The sequence below is a fragment of the Carettochelys insculpta genome, chromosome 3 (assembly GCF_033958435.1).
Source record: "Carettochelys insculpta isolate YL-2023 chromosome 3, ASM3395843v1, whole genome shotgun sequence".
Lineage (NCBI taxonomy): Eukaryota > Metazoa > Chordata > Testudines > Carettochelyidae > Carettochelys > Carettochelys insculpta.
This window is the reverse complement of record NC_134139.1, coordinates 88,073,023-88,095,388: the sequence shown is the minus strand read 5'-3', so window position 1 is coordinate 88,095,388 and position 22,366 is coordinate 88,073,023. Positions and strand designations below refer to the sequence as shown.

Genomic DNA, 22,366 nt, shown 5'->3' with positions numbered 1-22,366 from the left:
CATTTGGGACTGAAATACAGTGGCACAAATGCTTCTGGTTTCTATTCCAGTATGTGTTCAGTTTTATTGCTTTTCTTTCAACCACTGTTTTAAAGAGCAAAGCTGTCACCTTTAATCATTTCCTTTTTCTGTATCCTTAGGCTATGTCACACCATACATGGCTAAAGATGATAAAGAAGAGTACTACTATTACTTAAATATTTGTGGAAAAACTACTGCAGGCAGATGTGAAGAGGATAGTGGATATGTTTCATCTTGCCAAGTAAAACCAAAGACTAACCAGAAAAGAGTGGCAGGAAAATTTCAGAACCAAACCCTCAGGTTTGTAAACTTCCCTCAAGGCATCTGAGCCACTTCTATCTTTCACATAACTTCTATCTGATGTTCACCCCCTTCTCTCTTTCCATGACCCATCTGACTTATATAGAAAAAATGTTTTTATTTCTTAACGTACAGAATGCAGTAGAGGAATGAATATATAAAGCTGTCCGTCAAACCGATTCAGACTTTTAAATTAAAAATCATGGTGATGCTTCATTAAAGCTTTGTTTGCAAGGACTATGGCAGCTTTTCAGGACCAAGGTCACCCAAGGTGGCTCATAAGAGGTGGGAGTGCTGAAAAGTACTCTTCTCGTGTTCTACAAGTTTTGATATCTAGACTTTTCTGGCTGCTGCTCTTCCATTGCCTCAGTTTTGCTGGGAACACAATTTTTTTCATGAAAATAACTTCATGCCAGCTAGATTAAAAAGTACAATCCATGTTCTGATTGATTTAGAGTATTGGGCATGGAAGATCCTAAATGAGAATAGTGTTCTTAGAGAATGTAATTTCTAGTAGAAGCATCCAGGAAAAGCTTTCAGCTTTTGTTCAGAAAATACATAATAACTTAAAGATGAAATTCCCATGCCATATTGAGAGAATAAGGCCTGAGTCTCCACTCATCTGTGCTTTTTGTAGTCATTGATACCTGCGCAGTCTGCTTGTAAAAACACTACAACTCAGAAAGATGTAAATAAATACACCAAAGCGCAAAGCAGCGGGGAATTGACCTTGGTGTTAGGTGTCATTGTGAAGGTGTAGACTGTCAGTTCACAGGGCCAGGCAGGTTTTATGGGATTTGCTTCAGTACAGAGCCAGTTAGTGATAATCATACTTTATTAAGCTTATCTACTCCAAGTTACTGCAAATTATGCACAAGGTACACATTAACAAGCAAAGTACAACAGTATGTATGTCTGGACAAAAAGCTATTTTTGGCATACTTACGTCCCTTTCTGCCATGGGGAGTTCTGGTCCTGAAATGCTTCACATCAGGCCATAGCAGACATCGCTCCAGTCAGGAGAAAGTTGGAGGTACTCCTGAGGTAGTCTCTAGTGGAACTCAGCTAGGGGCAGGACCTTAAAGTGATTTTGTTCCTTAATTATTTAATGGGTGCGCATGAACGGGTTCAGTGCCACTTTTCATGTTTTTATGGGGCTGAGGCCAAGGTTGCTCTTGTTACTGGCCTCTCTAGGTTCCCACATCTAAACGCCGGTGTCAGCGGCTGATATGGCTATCTTGAGTTTGTTTGCGGGATCAAAGGCTGTAACATAAGGAGGGAAATGGGTTGTATTACAGGGAAGGAAGGTGCCACTCTTGCTTACTGAGGCCTGCTGGCATGTTACATAATGCAGACAACGGAATTTCCTATGAGTAACATTGTCTTCCCCAGAAGGAATGCAGCAGTTATCAGTCAAGATGGTAATGTTCGCTGGAGGTTAACTTCAAGCATGGGCATTTTTCTTAATCAGGTACTCTGATGGGGATCTCACTCTAACATACCCAGATGGAGATACGTGCAGCTCCGGCTTTCAGCGAATGACTGTCATAAATTTTGTGTGCAATGAGACTGCAGGTGAGCAGATGGGTTACAATTCTTTTACAGTGTATTTGTAGCCTTTGTGGCTATTGAACCAGTGTAGCTACTCCCCTGTGCCCCGGGGCAAGTGATTGAGCCAGCATGATTAACAAAATAAATACAGCTTTTGGTTAGAGGTAATTCTTTAAGTATTTGGGCCTGAGAGATGACCTCCTGATGGGAATAATTGTACTGTCATTCTTGATTGTGGAAAATGCTAAAGAAACTTTCAGCCAACTAAATAGCACTGATCTTTGGTTTTAAAGCTTTACGTTTTTTTAATGTTCAGCCACCAAAGGGTGTGTTTCTTCACTGTTTTCAAGGTGCGCAGTTAATTCTGTGGCTGATGCTATAGTACACTTTGCTGCCCTGAAATTACAGCTTTGTAATGTTTTTTGTTCTGGCATGGATGTGAAAGATGCAAATCCCATTACCAGACTTTTCCTGTACCCCTCTAAACTTGACACCTAGTTGTCTTCCTCTCTCTCTGGCAGTAACTCTTCTTGGCTTTCTACCCTTGTAAGGTAATGAAGGAAAAGGAGCTCCCGTGTTCGCTGGGGAGGCGGACTGCACGTATTTCTTCACCTGGGATACTAAATATGCCTGTGTTCAGGAGAAAGAAGGTCTCCTTTGCAGAGTTGCTGATAAGAAGAAAAGATATGATTTGTCACCTCTGATTCGCAGTTCAGGTACAGGAACAGAATTAAACTTTCTCTACTGATATTTTCAGTTTATCATAAAGCCATGTGGTATTTTTTGTAATTCCTGTTACTTTTCCTCATCCTAGCTTTTTCATGGGTTCTTTAATATTTGGCACGTGTGTGATGACAGTATTGAATTTCTTTTTATGGTGGGAGTGGAAACCTCGTAAGAAGCAAATGCCTTCTAAAGGTGCATCCTTTATCACTCTTTGCTCAAGGTCACTTTATTTGTAGCTGTATTTATATTTAAAGAAACACTCTTCCTACTGTGGATGTTTGGGCTTTTAGGCAGCTAGACAAGACTGTTAGAACTAAAATCAAGTCTCTCTCGTTCTCAGAGTCAGCACAGAATTGGGAAGCTGTGGACAGCAGTCCTGTGGAAGCAGATAAAAAACACTTTTTCATCAATGTCTGTCACAAAATACTAAAGAAAGGAGCAGCTGTTGTCTGTTCAGAAGATGCAGCTGTTTGTTCTGTTGGTGAGTGTACAGCTTTTAAGGTGTGGGGTGGGGTGGGGTGGGGTGGAGAATAGGCAGCAATTCATTGAGGCTAAGTCTATATTAGGCAAAAAGTCAATTTCAGATTTGCAGTTCTAGCTACAGTATTTGCATAGCTAGAACTGACATACCAGAATCAACTTATTTCCCTAGTGAAGACCTAGCCTTTATACTCTGTCAACCTCTCTTGCTCCATGCGGTAGCCTGGAGTTCAGGGGTCAACTGCAGACCCTAGAAAGAGCAATTTTTTCCATGTCCTCACTAGACACACACCAATCAAACTCTAAAAGGTTGACCCAAACTGGGTCGATCTTCTGCTTAGTAAGAGAAACCCTAAGACTTGATTCTGTAATAATTCAGAGAGGTGCAAAGGATGGATTTGTATGGGGATGGGAGAGAATGGAAATAAAGTGGTGACTTGAGCCCCCTTCTCCCCTGCCATGACTAATATTATATGGTTTTTCTTTGTTTACAGACATTGTGACAGTGCTTTAGGGTGTCAAACAGCAAAATTACCATAAACTAATGGTGCAAGCAGAAATTTCTCAGAGCTGCTTTTTGGCCCCCTGTCCTCCATATTTCCAGTGTAATATTTCAGTACTGGATTCAGCTTTTTTCCAGCTTGGTAAATGACAAAATAATCATTACTTAAAGTAAGCTTACTTTTTTCTCCTCTTTCTGTCCTTATGCCCCCAGATAAAAATAACAAGCCTAAAAATCTAGGAACATCTATGTCTTCCCTCAAAAAAGTTGGAGACAGGATTCAGCTTATTTATTCGAATGGTGACAGCTGTGGGGATAACAAGAAAATAAAAACAATCATAACCCTTGTATGCAAGCCAGGTGAGAATGTTGATGCCCATTTGTTTTCTAAGCTTTTTGCACCAAAAAGGTAAAAATGGAAATGGTTTAGTCTTTGTGGAATTAGTCTAATGGAGTTAAGCTACCAGTGACAGTGACTTTCAACATATATAAATAAAAAATATGCAGTCCCTCTTTTCTCTTTTTTTTTTTTTTTTTTTTTTTTTTTTTTTTTTTTAAATCCAGGTGACCTAGAAAGTGCTCCTGTTTATAACTTGGAGAGTGACGAGTGTTTGTATGTGTTTGAATGGTATACAGCCGCTGCCTGTGTCCTGTCTAAAACCGAAGGAGACAACTGCAGAGTCTCTGATGCTCAGGCAGGTAGGTATCCAGCATTGGTACAGGCTGGATTTAAGGTGGGTTTTTTTAGTGGAGAAATCCCAGATACCTTGACTTTCATATTGGACAACCTAGTCTGCATTTGATCCTTTGTTTTTTATTTTGATCGTTTGTGTTGATTCTTGCATTTGAGTATTGATCTGTGAAACTAGGCTTGTGGAGATATTAAGTCCATGACTAGCTACATGCATATGCAAATATTGCACTTGAATCAGCAGTCACACATGTAATTAGCCAGGCATATGACTGAAAATCCAACCCTATTCATTCTTGAAGTAAGTGAAACATACTTGACAATTACGAAGAAGAAATAAAATGAGTTCTCAGAGTATGCAGATTAGATTAAAAGACTGTAAAATATAAAAGAGCATCTGCTTTAGTCAAAGGACACTTGTATTTATTTGATTATAGGTCAAGAGCTTTCAGAATGATAAAAGTCGGGGGCGGGAGACAGAAAAGATCTGAATATATTGACCAAGTGTTTTATTATTCACTTCTCATTTAGGATTTTCTTTTGACTTATCACCATTAACCAAGAAAAGTGGCAGCTATGTTGTTAACACAACCAATTATGACTTCTACATAAATATTTGTGGCAGTGTTCCAGATGAACTTTGTCAGCCAAAATCAGTGGGAGCCTGTCAAGTAGCAAAAGGGCAAGTATTTTCAATCTCATGTCCTCGTTAAGAGTTGGTCAGTTGTTGTACATAGTTCATTAAGATGTCCTCTTCTGGACATGGTCGTGAAGTAACTAGCTTGCCAAAGTAAATTACAAAGTCCTGCAATTTTTTTCAAACTTACGAGTGAAGGAGCTCTAAGCAATATATAAAAACATCTCACTTCATACCTCCCGCTTGGTGGTGGGTGGGGAGAGGGAGCATGAGAAACCCTTGGAGACCTCTTAGTTATGAGAGGTATAATAGAATCATAGGGCTGGAAGGGACCTCAGGAAGTCATCTAGTTCAGCCCTCTGCTTCAAACAGGATCAACCCCATCTAAGTCATTCCAGCTAGGACCTTGCAAACTGGGGCTTAAAAACCTCTAGGTATACTTCTCTTGAAATTAAATTCAATTTAAATTGAAGTTCTGCTTTGAAAAGTGATTTAAAACTAGCACCTTAAGATTCAGTAAGTGTTTCACTAGACCAAATTTTAGCTTCACTGAAAATGGCTGTGGGATAGGTGTGGCTCAGGCCAGAATCTGGCTTCCAGGGTGGTTTGTAAGAGCCCAGTTACTCTGCTAGACTAGGCTCAGTTAACAGGGCTAAAAGTTGGGTAACATGGTCCCCTTTATTAGTAAATGGAGAGAAGTTGTTCTGGAAACGCTTAAATTCCAATAAGCCGAGGGCATCCTCATTCCATATGTAGTCACTTGCCAAGTTGAACTCCATGTACAAGGACAAGGGTATTATTCTGTATATACAAATGTTAGTGTGGCTCAGAAGCAGTATCTTGAAAACCTGGGTGTTCATGTAAGGCTTGTTTAAATTTGCATCAGTTATTTACTGTGTGTGGATTCACACAGCCCTAGCTTTAAGTGGTGCCTTTATGATTTCAGTTAGCATTTGATTTAAATAAATTCTTTCCACGCTATATATGTTTGTCATATTTTAGCAAGGACAATACCTGGAGCCTAGGAGAACCCAGTTCCAAGCTTTCCTATTATGATGGAATGATTCAGTTGACATACAAAAATGGTACAACCTACAACAATGAGAAGAAAACGCAGCGATCTACTCTTATAACTTTCCTGTGTGATCGTGAAGCTGGAATAGGTCAACCTGAATACCAGGTAAGAACTTCAAATAAACAACCGGGGTTGGGCAGAAACCACTAATCTAAAAGGATCTCTGAATTTCAGCTGCCTTGTGTCCCTGTGAAACCTGTGTAAAACAAAGGAGACTAGAGCTTGTTGCAGTGGGGATTCTGGCAAAAGACATTTTGAAATATTGTTGCAGAGCATCTGCCTCTGGTTGGTCATAACTATGAGAGCTGCAATTTTTTTGGGGGTCCGGCATGCTGTGCCAAGAGCAGGATTATTGCCCCAATCTAATTTCCAGCTTGAACTATGGTTTGCTTGTGTGCCAAACAACTGTGGTTATTGGCGCTATACTTATTCCTTATGTTCCTTGGTAGCTTCCCTTGGATAAAAGTGGTGTTGGCTGTTGTGGCGCAGCCTCCTCAGTGGCACATGTAGGAGTGACTTGAAGTTCTGTGAACTCTTGTGACATGAAAAATGCTAGCTAGGTGTTTTGGCGATAACGGCGGGGGGGAAGGGACAAATACGCAATGGAAAGGATGACGGAATACAGGATAGACAGAAATCTACAAGCTGCGGATGCTGTTTTGCTGTCTTAAAAGAGCATAGCTTGGATATTCCCCATGTATAAAGCAACAGACCCATATTACGCAAGTTAAGACACACCCATTCATAATATTCTTAGTAGCCATACTGTTCTGACCCATTGTGCAGCCTGTGATTTCTCTTCCTGTGATTCTGGTGACATAGGTAGAAGACAATTACACATACAACTTTAAATGGTACACTAAATATGCCTGCCCAGAGATGCCATTGGAATGTGTTGCAACTGACCCCAACACCATGGAACAGTATGATTTATCCAGGTAAGAGAAACAAATAGATTTGTAACTGAAGAACAAAACCTGCTTGTAAAAACAACTCTTCTACTTAGCATTGCTTCACTGTAAATTAATAAGGTGCTTGTTACACAGACTATTAGAAATTCATGGTCATTCATGACAAACCTAACTGAAGTTTTAGCAAAAGTGAAAGGAAAATTATACACCCATTATTAGGAAGCACTGCTGTGTCTGTCATTTGTAAATTAGCGGCCTGCATTGTGTGTCTGCGCTTGTGCAATAAGAACTCTTTTGTCTTGTAATCTGCAAACAGGCACAGAAAGTACAGTTGACTTAAAATAAATAAACCCTCTAGGCAAATGTTTGTAACTTCAGTACCTTATTTTTACTTTGGATTGTTGCAGTCATAGAAGCAAATAAGGGTAAGGTTGTATGCTGCTTCTGAAATAGTTGATAAATAGCTTTTTGAAGAAAGGATTTTGCTTGCCTCTTATACTTTAGTTCTAGTTCTCTCCATTTCTAAGAGAAGTGTAAATATTTTACTCTGACAATTCAGTTTATCGAAATCTGAAGACAGAGGTGAAAACTGGTATGCCATGGACAACTCTGAACCAAATGAGCGCAAAAAATATTACATAAACGTCTGCCGCCCTCTGGTTCCTGTTCCGGGATGTGATCGAACTGCATCAGCCTGCCAGATGAAGTATGAAAAAGATCGTGTGAGTACTACTCACTTCATGACCAAAAGTTATTCAAATATTATGTAAAAGGCCAGTGATGTGTTCTTAAATGCCTTCTGACTCTGCTCTTTGGGAAGGGTAAAATTAATGGCCTGTGGAACCTAAAGCTTTGGCAGAATCAGCTGCAGACTAGCAGGTCTTTCAGTAGGACTGATTTTATGGTTTATAGGTAGAGCTTCACAAATCTGTGGATAGCCACTTTATATCTGTGGGTATCTGCACCCACAGATCTCAGTGCAGATCTTCTGCTGTTCATTTGTGGAGATAAAGATCTAAAGCCCTGCAAACTTGCAGATATCTGCTTTATTTGTGCATACCACATCTGTAGATATGGACGTGGATATCTGCAGCTCTTGTTGGTGGATTTAGGTAATGATAAAAGTGTTTTAATCTGCACAGAGCTCTATTAATGGCTCTACTAGTTGACAGTCAGACTTGCTCTCAGAAGGCCATAAATCTGGAGTAATGCCAAATTTAGTAGAGGAAAATTCCATGCTCCTTAAACCACACCGTTATCTGAGGGCTGGCTTCCTGTAACTGTCAGTCTCCCGTTTGTCACTCCTCAGTCACTTCTTTTTTTTCCCCGTGCACCTTATTGATTTTTGCAGCCAAGAGCTATGAAGTAGCTTGTGCAGATGGAGGTAGCCTTATGCCTTAAACAAGTATAGACAGTGTGTTGCCAGACTTTGGTCTCTTACTTCCACTTACTTGAGGAGAGGGAGGGCAGAATCTCAATCTCCCAGTTGAATCTAAATCATGGACTTTTGCAGGAAGGATCCAATGAGCATTTGGTCCAGTCTAAAACCACTGAACTTTCTTAATGAGACAATAGGATGGAGGGGGGCACAGATGCTGGGTTTGGAGACAGTGTAGTCAGTGTTAATGAAGAGTCTCCTGAGCTTGTGTGCTTGAAATCCACTGCAGGAGTGAACAGCAACAGTAAAACATTCTCAGAAGAAAGACGGGAGGTCCCCATCCAAAAATTTTTCAGTCACCCCCCCCCCCCGCCCTGGTTCCCATTTAAATGGTCAAATTTAATAGATTTCTGCTTAACATCTGCATCAAGAAGCAGTTAATTTGCTGCAGAGCTTGTATCTGCTCCAGTGCAAGTTCTGTGCCAGATCCTAGGGCAAATGGCAAGAAAGCCTCTAAATATAAATTTAACATGTGATTTGCTCATCCTCATCCTCTGTTAGGCTATATTTTGTAAATTAGGGTGAATAGTGGTAGACAATGGCATGAGAGCTTAAAAGCAAACATCAACTTCTCCTGAGCTGGCTGTTGTCCACTTGGGCTCTTTTTTACTACCGTTAATCTCGGTGCCTTAGTTTTCCACTTAAAAGAGGGAATTTCATAAGCCACACGGATGTAGAGGATAAAATCCCTAAATGATTACGAGGTATTGCCTTCACCACCATCCAATTTGAGCACAAGTATTTCTCTGCAAGAGCCTGTTTGTGGTGGATGGAGACATATATAGATAGAATTCCTTCTTCGAGTGTCCCTGTGGGTGCTCCACGTTAGGTGTCGGGCTCGCCCTGGCGCCGCAGGTCGGATCTTCCAAGCAGTTTCTGCTGGACTGCACATGCGCCAGTGCGCGCCACTCCCTTGTGCGCTCCTGGCCACGTGCGCAATCCGGTCCCCGCCAGTTCCTCTTTAACCGCCATCGGCTGCAGACGGAATCCGCTCAGGCTACGGCTAGAGTTAGCGTATTTAATGTTTTTAATTGTTTTAAAGCTTCGTCAGTCTTAGATTAAGTTAGTCAGTTGTTGTTTTGAAAAAAAAACCAAAAAACAAAGGAAAGGAATTCACAGCTTCCAATCCTAGTAACAAGCGGAGCACCGGAGGCCAGGAGCCTAGGGCCACTAGCCCTCCTGCTGCGGCAGGCTTTATCCGAGAGGGGAACAAGCACAGAGAAGGTGCTAAGTACCCTATTAACAACTCAAAGACTCGCCACAATGTCCTCTTCAGGATTCAAGGAGTGTGAGTCGTGCCGCGAGGCGATGCCAGCGTCTGATGGGCACAGTCAGTGTATAAGGTGCTGGGGGAATCCGATGTCACTCAGAAATGTTCCTTCTGTGCCAAGTTAACAGCCAGAGCAAGGAAGGACAAGGAAACGCAGCTGAAAATGCTGCTGTTCGACAAGGCCCTCCAGCCAGACGTGCTGGAGCGGCCGCAGCAGGAGGGACCCTCCAGGGCCCATAAAAGGAAAGACACGTCCCTAACCCCATCAGCACAAAAACGGAGGAAAATCTCCCCAACCCAATCCCTGCCGGCAGCAACAACGAGCGGGACGGGTGGAGTGCACAGCCGCAGCTACAGCTGATCAGCGGCGGCGCGGAGACGCATGTGGCGGAGGTTCAGCCTCCGATGATCAAACAGCCGCCCTGCACCGCAGGCAGGGCGGCGGCCAAGCAAGCGCTGGAACCGGCGGCACCGCAAACAGCGGCACCGACCCCCGGGGAACCGCCGGTGCAGAGTGTGCAGGCACACGACCTGCAGGCACCGGGGGAGACGGCCCGTGTGACACCGCTGAGGAGTGTGCCAAGCATGGTGCAGACTACGGGGCCGAGATCCCCGACGCGTCAGGGGGCGGAGCCACCCCCACAGGGGAGGGGAAAAGGAGCACAGAAAACACGGCACCGCAGTCCGTCTCCAGACAGGGCTGCAGAGCTGCTTTCTCTGAGCCCTCCGCTCGTGCTGCGGACCCCAACGAGAAGGCAGGGGTCACCCCTAGCCTATCCGGAGCCCCCATCTCCATTTCTACAGCCAGCCTCCCCATGGCTTGGACCACCTTCTCCCTTCTTGGGCTTCGAGCCACTTGAGTACTATAACAAATCGGTCTCTCCAGGGTCCCATGTCTCCAGAAGATCTCGCTCCCCCAGACGTACGGGGTATGCACCAAGGGGGTGGTCCAGGTCACCATCCCAGGAGCAGTGCCTGTGTTGCCATGGTCTGCCCTATCATGTGGGGCATAGACGCCATAGGCATACTACCAGGGACAGATCCCCACAGACGGTCCCGTATCCCCAAGGGCAATCGCGAACGGGGACAGACTCTCATATCTCAGGGGGAGTTGGTTCTGGAACCCTGGGATTTTTCCTCGCAAGTTTCTAGCGAGCGGATGTACCACCGTCAACAGGACCCAGAGGGGTCCAGAGAGGCGTACCCTAGCGGTTCCTCGCTGTCCTCCCCGGATGAGGCTACGGCCCCGGGGGACGTCCATCCTCCGGACGATCTCAAACAGTTCCAAGAGCTGTTTAAAAGGCTGGCCTTCACGCAAGGCATCCAAACAGCAGAGGTGCAAGAGAAGCACCATAAGCTCCTCAAAAATCTGAGACCTCCGGCCTCCTCTAAAATAGCCATACCGCTTGATGAAGCAATCTTGGAGTCCGCCACCACGATATGGCAGACCCCTGCAACTATTCCGCCTGTCCAAAAGAGAGCGGACAAGAAATACTTCGTGCCGGCGAAGGGCATGGAGTTCCTATTCAGCCACCCGCAACCAAATTCTCTGGTGGTAGAATCGTCTCAGCAGAGATCAAAAATGTCTCTGTTCAAAACGGGGAACGGACAAAGATGCCAAGAAGCTAGAGCTGTTGGGCAGAAAGGTCTAATCCTCCTGCACTCTACTGTTGAGAATGGCGAATTACGCAGCGCATCTAGCAAACCACAATTTCGACAACTACTCTAGGTTAACCTCCCTGATGTCCTTGCTTCCAGAGGACAAGAAGCCGGTGCTCAAGGCTATTGTGCAAGAAGGCTACGTGGCCTCGAGGATGGGAGTTCAGATCGCCCTGGATGTTGCGGACACAGCAGCACGCTCAACAGCTACAGCAGTGGTAATGCGAAGGGAGTCCTGGCTCCAAACATCGGTTATACCGAGGGATCTGCAGGCGAAGATCGTCGATCTCCCCTTCGACACGCAGAAGCTGTCTGCTGAATCAACTGACTCGGTCCTTCATTCCAGTAAAGACTCAAGAGCCACTCTTAGGACCTTGGGGATCTACACCCCTCCATACAGAAAGAAAAAGTACTACCCTCAGCAAAGGCGGTACCAGTATCAGCCACAGCGTCCCCAGTACCACAGGGGTTATGAGCACGGGCGACAACAACAGCATCAACAATATAGAACTCCCAGGCAACATTCCCAACACAGCCGTGCGTCCTCGGGGCAGGGCCAAAGGCCACAAGTTTGACACACGGATCCAGGGCTGCGCCATCACTACCATCGCACAATGTTATCCGAAGCTGTTATTCCACCATCGCCTCCGACCATTCTACGACCAGTGGCAAAGGATCACCACAGACAAATGGGTGCCGGAGATCATAGCCACGGGGTACGCGATCCCCTTCCAGTCGCTCCCACCACCACGACCTCCACCCAGGCCCCACCTGCAGGATGCCTCCCATGAAGCGAGACTCGAGCAGGAGGTAGACCACCTTATGCTTATAGGGGCAGTGGAAAGAGTGCTGGAGCGACTGCAAGGGAAAGGGTTCTACTCCAGATACTTCCTCACGGAGAAAGACAGGAGGCTGGAGGTCCATCTTAGATCTTTGAGGCCTCAACCGGTACCTGTGCAAGCAACGCTTTCGGATGATCACAGTCGCCTCCATCCTTACGGCACTGGACGATGGAGATTGGTTCGCAGCCCTCGACTTACAAGACGCGTATTTTCACATAACTATCCATCCGGCTCACTGACGATTCCTCCGGTTCATGGTAGGCAAAGAACATTTTCAATACAAGGTCCTACCGTTTGGCCTCTCCTCGGCCCCCAGAGTCTTCACCAAGACCTTGGCAGTGGTGTCAGCCTACCTGCACAGACAGGAGGTATTTATATTCCCGTATCTGGACGACTGCGTACTCAAAGGGGCCTCGAAGGAGGAGGTACTATGCATGATACGCGTCACAGCAGGCACGTTCTCTTCGCTCGGCCTGGTTATCAATCTGGCAAAATCAAAGAGAGACCCCACACAGGACGTAGAGTTCATAGGGGCACGCATAAATTCTATTACAGTGAGAGCGTATCTACCAGAGACACACTTTCGGGCCATCTGCTCCCTCGTGCAAGTCATCACCTTCAGCCCTACGGTGCTGGTTTTTGACGTGCTTACAGCTGCTGGGCCACATGGCAGCAGCGACATTCGTAGTACAGAACACCAGGTTACACATGGGCAGCATGCAGCACTGGCTGGCGAGCGTCTACAAACCGGCAGCACACACCGTTCACAGGGTGGTGTCGCCCATGACAGAGGTGCGCAAATCCCTGCAATGGTGGGTAAACCCCAAGAACATGCTAACAGGGGTACCCTTCCACCAACCACAAGTATCGGTTTTTCTTACTACAGATGCATCCCACATAGGGTGGGGAGCACACATGGGCGAAGAGGTGACGCAAGGACTGTGGTCCTTCACGGAACAGTCACTGCACGTAAATATACTGGAGCTCAGAGCAGTGTTTAACGCCTGCAGACACTTTCGAGACCATATACAAGGCAAAGTAGTCAGGATCAGTACAGACAATACCTCCACCATGTTTTATATAAATCGGCAAGGAGGAGCTTGGTCCCGTGCCTTAGGTGCGGAACCAGTCCGGTTGTGGAACTGGTGCATCGCCAACAATATAACCTTGAAAGCCTCGTACTTATCAGGCGCTCACAATGTGAAGGCAGACCAGCTGAGCAGGCGTTTCGCACTCACGCACGAGTGGCAGATCCGTCCCGATCTGCTACAACCGATTTTTCACGCATGGGGATTTCCCCAGATAGACCTGTTTGCCACTCAACACAACAAGAAGTGCCCACGATTCTGCTCCAGGGCAGGACTGGGACAGGGGTCCCTGGGGGACGCATTCGCGATCTCCTGGAGGGGCCCCCTGCTTTACGCTTTTCCGTCCACAGTGCTGATCCACAAAGTCTTGCAGAAGGCCAGGAGGGAAGGAGCCCGAATGATCCTGATAGTCTCAACGTGGGATCGACAGCAATGGTTCCCCCTACTCCTGCGCGTGTCGGACCATCCATCGATGCCCCTCCCGGTGGTGCCAGATCTGCTCACGCAAGCCCAGGGGTCCATAGTGCATCCGCACCCCCAAGGCCTGCGACTACAAGCGTGGTTAATCCCATGGCTCAGCTCCCTAGAGAGCACATGTACGGAGGACGTGCAGCAGGTCCTAGAAAGTAGCAGGAGGACTTCCACCAGGAACACCTACAAGCAGAAATGGACTCTCTTCATGGCATGGTGTTCTACCAAACAGCTAGCCCCCCTTTCGGTGCCTATACCTGTAACATTAGAGTATTTACTGGACCTGAAGAGAGGAGGACTCTCACTATCCTCGTTTAAAGGTCCACCTTGCCACCATTTCGGCGTTCAGACACGAAGAGGAAGGGCACAGTGTTCGCCCATCCCATGGTTACCAGGTTCCTCAAAGGGTTGGTAAACCTATACCCCCCTCGGAAACCGCTTCCACCTTCGTGGAACTTGGACCTGGTGCTTAATGCGCTAACGGGACCACCGTTCGAGCCTTTAGCCACAGTTTCCCTCCGCCTCCTTATGATAAAGACAACCTTCCTTCTTGCAATCACGTCAGCTCGCAGGGTGAGCGAGCTTGCGGCAGTTATGGCAACGCCACCCTGCACAGTATTTTCCAAGGAGGCGGTAACCATACGACTGCATCCAGCCTTTGTTCCTAAAGTTTCTTCTGAGTTTCATGTTAACGAACCTATTGTTTTACCCTCGTTTTATCCAAAGCCTCATAACTCTAACAAAGAGGCGTGCCTACACCTCCTGGACGTGAGGAGGGCGCTAGCCTTCTATATAGACAGGACTAAGTCCTTCCGGAAAACGGATAGATTCCTAGTCTCTCTCGCTCCCAAATCGAAAGGAGAAGGTCTCTCTTCGCACAGAATCTCGAAGCACATCGTATCCTGCATAAAAATGTGCTACGAACTTAGACTCCTTTACTGGCCCTGCCTAGGGCTCACTCCACTAGGGCGGTGGCGGCATCAACAGCCTTTTTCAAGGGCGTTGCGCTAAAAGACATTTGCAGAGCGGCGACCTGGTCATCCTATGACACCTTCGCCAAGCACTACTCCCTTCACAGGGTATTCCAAGAGGATACCCAGCTCTCAACAGCAGTCCTCTCGGGGACAAGCTGCACATGATCTGATTACCCACCTCCTATTTTGGGTTACTGCTGGGTAGTCACCTAACGTGGAGCACCCACGGGGACACTCGAAGAAGAAAGAGAAGTTACTCAGCGCAGTAACTGTGGTTCTTCGAGATGTTTCCCCGTGGGTGCTCCACCACCCGCCCATCCTCCCCGCTTCGGATCTCTGTTTAGTGTTTTGCAGGAGCATCCGAGGCGGTTGGTCAAGGAACTGGTGGGGACCAGATCGCGCACGTGGCCAGGAGCGCGCAAGGGAGCGGTGCGCATCGGTGCATGTGTGGTCCGGCAGAAACTGCTTGGAAGATCCGACTTGCAGCGCCAGGGCGAGCCCGACATCTAACGTGGAGCACCCACGGGGACACATCTTGAAGAACCACCGTTACTACGGTGAGTAACTTCTCTTTTTGTGGTCTCATGGCTTAAAAACTGTACTTTCTCACAAGAACTGCATCAGTTCATTACAGTTGGAGTAAGAAACAGATGTTGGCTAAATCGGTAATCTTTCCATTTCCACTGCCTCAAATTTGGATTTACCTTGGTTAGCAAATGGAAATGTTTTTGGTAGTTATTGCCCACTACTTAGTGGATTTTCTTTTTTTTTTTTAAATTCTCATTAGTCATCACACACAATTGGTAATCTCTGTAGTTCCTCCTGGGAGCATGCTGCACCAAAAAATTCAAAGTTCTGCCTACTTCGTTTTTATGAAGAAACGCAATATAATCACTCCAGTTTCAATTGTCTTGGTAACTTTATTTAAACTTGCTACAGGAAAAAGTCACAGTAATTATTTGGCATTTCCCAACCATCTGAAAGTTAAGTTACAAACACTCGGTAACTAATACACTGCATTCTAGTTATAATCCTTGATTTTCATTTAAAATACGCTACAGAACAATTAAAAAAAATCCTTTTAAATTGCTCACAGATTCCGTTATTCACCCACTTTTGCTAATCATTGTCCTGGACCTGGTTGGGTGCTTTGGGGAGATGCTTGGTTCTGATTGTCCTGACATTTTATTGAGTTATTGCTTGGTAAAGCCCCTCTGTCTGGTGGTGCTGGTTGTTGTTTTTAAATGGAGAAGTACAATACATAAGAGGGCTGTAATCCAGCTCCATTGTGCCACCTTGGCATAGGGAAAAATGTAATAAAGTGCACAAATCTTCCTAGCTGCAGAGTCCATACTGTCACTTATAATAGGACTCCTTTGCATCATTGTGACAATGTAGGGGCCTTTCAGTTTCCACAGGTTTTATGGTCATGACTGTGAATGGGAACAGTTAACTAAGAGTTGGAACATTAATAATCTTAAACAGAACACTGCATTTGTGAGTTGTTGTATCTCAAAATGACATCAGTTAGGCAGCCTGAGACATTTCTGCTTCTGTTACCCTTGTGCAAGACAAGGACTCTTGTCCCTTTTCTTGTTGTCATGCGCACACTTGCACCACCACCCCCAAGGCTGCAGTCCAGGCACTCTAGAAAGGGTACAGAATTCTATCAGGAGGAATGCAGCATGAGTAGGTTTTACATCATGATGTTGATACAGCAAGAAAACTGACACAGTAAGCCAGTGTCATCAGCCTTTCGCTTTCCTGGGCATCACAACGGTAGAGGCTTGTTATTGTCGGCTCTGACACACATTAGAAACTCAGTCTGCTTTTGCCTCTATCCTTTTGGGAGCCTTATTGTCTCTGAGAAGTGCCCTAATGTCTGACAGTTTGGTCTCTCATGAGCAGTGCAAACTGCAGAAGCATTAGAGGTGAAATGAAAGCTTTTGTAATCTCTCTAAATCTGGTGCCCTAACGGAGTCAAGTATCCTGTTCTTAATAGCTTGTTCAGTCAATTTACTTCACCCTGTAATTTCGCTTATCACAAGGGGTATAAGTACTGCAATTTGGGAACTCCCTGCTTTGAATCCTTTTGCTGAGCTGTAGTTAGCTGACAGGCAGGGATTCTTGCTTGTAAAGGTTTTGGTAGCTTCTTAAGCACCTTCCTGTAAAGCAATACTTAGATAGATTTGATCTTCCTTTGGGACTTAAATATCAAGATTTTTTTTGGGGTGGGGGTGAGTGGCTGGGCAGGGAGACAGCAACTCAGAGGTTAAAAAAGCTGTTTCACATTTAACTACATCTTTTTAAAAAAGGGAGGTAGCCAAATGTCAGTTTTATGGCAAAAAACTGTGTAGCTGTAAAGAAGCTTGATTTCTCATTGCTTTTTGAGAAGGAAAGACTGTTCCGTTAATCCTTTTTTTCTTCATTCTAGGACTCCGTTTTTGAAACCACATCCATCAGTAACCTGGGGGTTGCTAGCAAAGGCCTAGTAATTGAAAGACGTGGTCGAGTCCTCCTGACCTACACAAATGGTTCTATGTGCATCAATTCTGATGGGAAGAGAACTTCCTATACAACCATAATCCACCTCACCTGCTCCAGGGGTACTCTTGTAAGAATGAAAATTCTTTTAGTAGACTTCTCATTGTGCAAATGCTCTCTGAGGTTCTGTATGGAGCGTAGAAGCGGTGTCCTACTATGCACAGGTTGAGGACCGAAGAGTGATTTTTCGTTTAAATCACTGTGATGCTTCAGTGATGTATCTAGAGTTGACTTAGCCCTTTCTTTTTTAAAGATTCAATGTAACAAACAAGACTATAGCAACTGAGAAGTTAATGGTTTGATCTGGAGGCAATATTTTAGGATGGCTGTCATATGACACTGATATGCGTGAGGGTTTGTATATGTAACACTACTAGTCTTCAATTACACATGCATACTGTGAGATCTCTAATGCAACGATAAAAAGGATAGATCCCAAAGGAGGGACCCTGTGTGTTTCATAAGGCAACCAGACTTAAATTTCACCATCTCGCTGCTTTGTCATGAATGTATAACTGTTTCCCATTTGTTTACATCAAAACTACAATTAACTAAGGCTATGTCTAGACAGTGCCCTAACCTCAAAATAAGCTATACAGTTTGCACTACACAAATTGTATAGCTTATTTAGAGTAGATTTTGGAAGAGGCTATTTTGGCATTTGGTGCTGTCCAAATGGTGCCACATGTTGAAATAGGGCTTTATTTTGAGGCATCCTTGTAATCCTCATGCAATGAGGTTTACAGGGGTGCTAGAATAACATACTCATTTTCTCAAACTGTTTCGAGACAGCAGTCATGTTGCATAGACGCCAGCAGCTGTTTTTAGGATACCTTTGTATCCTGAAATAGTGCCTGCTGTTTAGACATAGCCTTAGTGACCTAACTCCATGCAAGCAGGAGAATTCACATGTCTAAGACACAAAGCCCAGAATACTACTACTTCTAGGTTTGTTCTTGCCGTAGCCTGCATATTTGAAGTACTGCGTGACTCAATCAGTGCACTACATTATTATGCTCAGTATTTTGGTACAATGGAGGTAGTAAGGATTTATGTGGTGTGGATTTTAGCACCCACTCTGCATTAATTTGCTTTTGTTGGTACGGTTGAGCCTATAACATCTATCACAGTAAACTTATGATTTAAAAAAAAATTAACCTAGCACTTACGGCCCTATTTACCCAATATTATTGAATAGTAATTGCTTGATGACCTTAACGGACTATGTATCAAGTCCTGAAATTTCTGAAACATACAGTTAAAATCACATGAGAAACACAACTAGGATTTTTTTGTTGTTGTGGGTCTTGAATAGCTATTAATAGCTTTGATTAGCTATTACAATCTAAGCTGTTTGGTCCATGTACACACCTTATGTACTGAGTGTCACCTTTTCCTCGTAGACACAAGTTTATCACAAAGTGCATGTATAATAACCTTCAAGTCAGATTCTCAAGCAAGTGAGAATTTGCCACCAAACTTTTCTTAAAATAGCAAATTGCCAAGAATTGGTGGCTTTGACATAAGATGAATCACAGCTGCACTTGAAATCAGCTTTTTTTAAATGTTTTCTTTGCCATTGGAATTTTCAGAATAGCAGTCCCAGGTTTATTGATAATCGAGAATGTGTTGTCTCCTTTCTGTGGGAAACTGAAGCTGCTTGTCCAGTCACCACAACAAAAGATGAAACTCAGGTGAGAGTGGGGAGAGCTGTGTAGTAGCCATTAAAAGTTCTTTGTGCTCTGTGCTGCCAATTGTCCCTTTTCCTCATGGTTTTTGTCTCCTGCAAAACTGCTTTCATCAAATTTAGTTTTTTAAAGTTAATCTAGAGCTGTTGAAAGGGGCTAAACTTGGAATAATCAGGACTTGCAATAAACAGTGAAGTGATCAATAGAGTAAATACGTTACAAGAAGCATTAAGGCAATTTTCCCAAGTGGTCCTATAATATACCTTAATGCTGACCTCAAAAACCCCACCACTGTGAGACAAGGGTAACTTACTTGCTATGATCATTGAATTGCTTATATCCCTTTGCTCTCATTTTGTGTGTGTGTGTGTGTGTGTGTGTGTGTGTACACTCATTTTAAATTGCAAGTTTTATATGGAGGCCCCTACTTAAAATTACTAACCCTCTTCCTTTCCTCTCCACCTTTAATTTTTTTTTTTCCAGTCCTGCTCTGTGAGAGATCCAAACAGTGGCTTTTTGTTCAACATGCAACCACTGGCTTCAGAAAAAGGATATACAGCCACTGGAATTGGGAGAATTTTTATGGTAACTTTTTTTTTTAAATGTACAAACTGCAGGCAGACAAAGCTGAGTTCATACCTTTTTAGTCTTAGTTGATGTGGAAAGTTTGGTCCCATCCTTTGGGCCAATATCATTACAAGTTAGACAGATAATGCCCCACTTTGGGAGAGGAGTGGAAGGTAGTTGGTTTCTGCGGTGCCTGGTGAGAAGAAGTTTGAGGAAATAGTCCAAATGACAATTGTTACACTTTGAAGGGAACTTAAAATCCATCTTTCTGATGCTGACAATTATAAAATAGGTGTCTTTTTTGTTTGTTTTTTTTACAATTTTTTTTTGCGAGGGAGGTGGGGAAATAAAATGAGGAACTACCCTATCTGTAGTGATGCCAGCATATGTGGGGGAAAAAAAAATAAGCAAGTACAAGGGTAAGTGCAGAAATGGCCAATTTATTTATCCAGTATAGACAGCTCTCCCATAAGCTGGCAGCTGTGGAGGCTAATTTGATAGTACTTTTAGGTGGGAATGATTCTCCAAGTTAATTCTTCAGGCAAGTGAATATTCACTATTTTAATTTTTTTAGCTAAATATTTGTGGACCAGCACCAGATTGTGGTACTATTGCTGGAAAACCAGCTAGTGGATGTGAAGTAGATGATCTGAAGTCTGTGAGGATGATGGCTTTGGACAAAACGCTCTCTCTGTCCCCAGAAGGATTTCTAACTCTTACCTACAGAGGTGATTTTGAAGTAAAATCAGGTGAGTTCAAAATCCTGTCCTTCAGTGTCAACAAATTGGTTTTGGCTCTATGGTAGTGGGTTTTTTATTCTCAGTCCTGCTACTTAGGTGACAATCTGTCAAAGTGTTTTAAAGCGGTTTGGAAAAATCCAACTTAATTTCTACAAAAACTTCAAAAGAAATGAGAGGTTTCCTGTCTGCTGAAATATTGAAGGTCTAACTTGGCTTTTCCGAGCAACAAATTTCATTTTAACTCAAAGTTTTTTAGTTTTTCTGTGGGCTTTAAAACTCAGGAATCTGAAGAGACCCCCCCCTCTCACTGTGTTGTCCCCTCTTCAGAGGATTGGGAAAATTAAAATGAAATTGTTTGAAGTTTGAAATGAAAATCAAGTTACCACTTTTGGGTTTTTGGGCAAAACTGTGAAGAAACAATTATCCACAAGTTTTCAATTTGTTGGACAAAGTTTTTCAAACAGTTTGATCGGTGACTTTTAATTAGCTCTTGCCAGCATACTGTCTCAAATGACTGCTTTCTTTTTCTTATCAAGAACTAACTTTTTGAAGGTGAAACATGCTAAGGAAGGTGTTCACTCATGTCTGAACCTACAATCTCTCTAAAACAAATTGTTACGCTAAATGGTGCTCCAGAGATTGATGCCAACTGTCATGGTGACACATCTTAACCAAGCGTAGTATGTTTGCTGGGTGCAATATAAACCAGACAAGCTGCAGTTGTGAAAAACAACTGAAAGGTTGATGTCTAACATGTCAGAAACATTAGCTAAAGCGCAGGCTTCTTGCCACTGCTTTTTGAGGCCTCCGTGTAACTTAGTTCCTTAACTGAGGTCTGATTTAGTGTGTCTTCAGTTCTCTCTTCCTTTTGAACCCACTGCACTCACCAGTTAGGCCAGTCCTAAGGAGACATCATTTGTTCTGTATTTGCTTAGAAGTTACTCTGTAGGAATGAGCCAAGAAAATGCTGCAGTTTCCAAAGCTGCATTGTTTCCTTAATGTCTGAGCCAATCTCCTTGAGTTTGCCTAGAGATTGGAGCTTGCTTGTTCATGGATAACTTGTCAGCCATGGCAACAAAGTCTGCTGCTTGAATAGTGATGGGGTTTCTATATGTGCAGACTTCTTGTTTTGTGATCAAAGGTTCTTCCTGGGTGTGCTAGTTTCTGAAATGAGCATCAGTAGCCCATGATTTGATATGCTTCCTATAGTAAGTCTGTTTGTGCTGGAGTGTTCTTCTTCTGTTTTTTGACACTTACTAGCTCTTGAACAGTTCTGACCCAGGTCTTCTAAATACTCCTTGTTCAGGAGTTCTGTTTTTGTCGTGCTAAGAACTGCAGTCAACAAGGTAGAATTTTTCCAGTAAATATTAAGATTTATAGCTTGATTTATTGCAACAAATAGTTATGTGGAATGACTGTTGTTCTGAGAGTGCTCCCTTTTCCTTGAATTTGAAGTGCAAAAACAAACTTCAATTGCAACCCACAATAGATCACTTGCTGTGTCTTCACACAGGAGCATCAGACACTTTTAAAGTGACTTTCATCTGTAATGACTCGTACCCTGGAGAACTTAAATTTGTGGATGAAGAAATAAACAGTGAACTTGGCATCCATAATACTTTCTTTGAGTTTCATACAGCATTAGCCTGTGCTCCTGCTCCAGTAGACTGCCAGGTTACTGGTAAGTACACTGAGACCTTGCGGGTCATAATGAATGAGGGTGAGGGTTATTGAACCAAAGATAAAGCTTTCCATGGGGATGGGTGCAAGGTTGGGGTAGGGACAAAAATGTTAATTTCATATCTTCAGGATGAGTCTTGAAGAACTCTTCTAACCCTTGTTAGTGCTAATTTTGATTCCTTTATAAAACATGGACTCCTCCATAACTATATATTGAGCTTCGTTAATCTGGCACTGTTGGAACCCAACTGGTCCCGGATGAGACAATTTGCCAGGCCACAGAAGATCAATATTGCTAGCACATTACCAACACTTCACTGCTTCTGGGGTCTTAAAAGACATTTAGGGGTAAATTTAGAATCAATGACAGCACAGAACCTGAGAGCCAGGGCTGGTGGCTGTAAATGTTAGGAGCCCACAGGAAACTTGGCCACATACAAGTGGTCATCTGGCTAACTAAAATCAGGCTGGATTATGGATGCTGCCCACCAAGAGTGCTGGAGTAGAGAGG

The 22,366-nt window shown here is 44.0% G+C and overlaps 1 protein-coding gene across 1 annotated transcript in view; it reads left to right on the top strand.

Moving 5' to 3' along the window:
- Positions 1 to 22,366, top strand: part of IGF2R (insulin like growth factor 2 receptor) — a 113,445-nt gene that overhangs the window by 48,857 nt on the left and 42,222 nt on the right. The window contains exons 9-23 of the mRNA XM_074990287.1: positions 141 to 321; positions 1,793 to 1,896; positions 2,424 to 2,588; positions 2,939 to 3,079; positions 3,794 to 3,940; positions 4,145 to 4,279; positions 4,803 to 4,953; positions 5,911 to 6,088; positions 6,806 to 6,921; positions 7,454 to 7,616; positions 17,071 to 17,250; positions 18,773 to 18,874; positions 19,352 to 19,453; positions 20,010 to 20,184; positions 21,689 to 21,856. Of these exons, the coding sequence (XP_074846388.1) occupies positions 141 to 321; positions 1,793 to 1,896; positions 2,424 to 2,588; positions 2,939 to 3,079; positions 3,794 to 3,940; positions 4,145 to 4,279; positions 4,803 to 4,953; positions 5,911 to 6,088; positions 6,806 to 6,921; positions 7,454 to 7,616; positions 17,071 to 17,250; positions 18,773 to 18,874; positions 19,352 to 19,453; positions 20,010 to 20,184; positions 21,689 to 21,856 (2,208 nt within the window). The remainder of the gene's footprint in view (positions 1 to 140; positions 322 to 1,792; positions 1,897 to 2,423; positions 2,589 to 2,938; positions 3,080 to 3,793; positions 3,941 to 4,144; positions 4,280 to 4,802; positions 4,954 to 5,910; positions 6,089 to 6,805; positions 6,922 to 7,453; positions 7,617 to 17,070; positions 17,251 to 18,772; positions 18,875 to 19,351; positions 19,454 to 20,009; positions 20,185 to 21,688; positions 21,857 to 22,366) is intronic.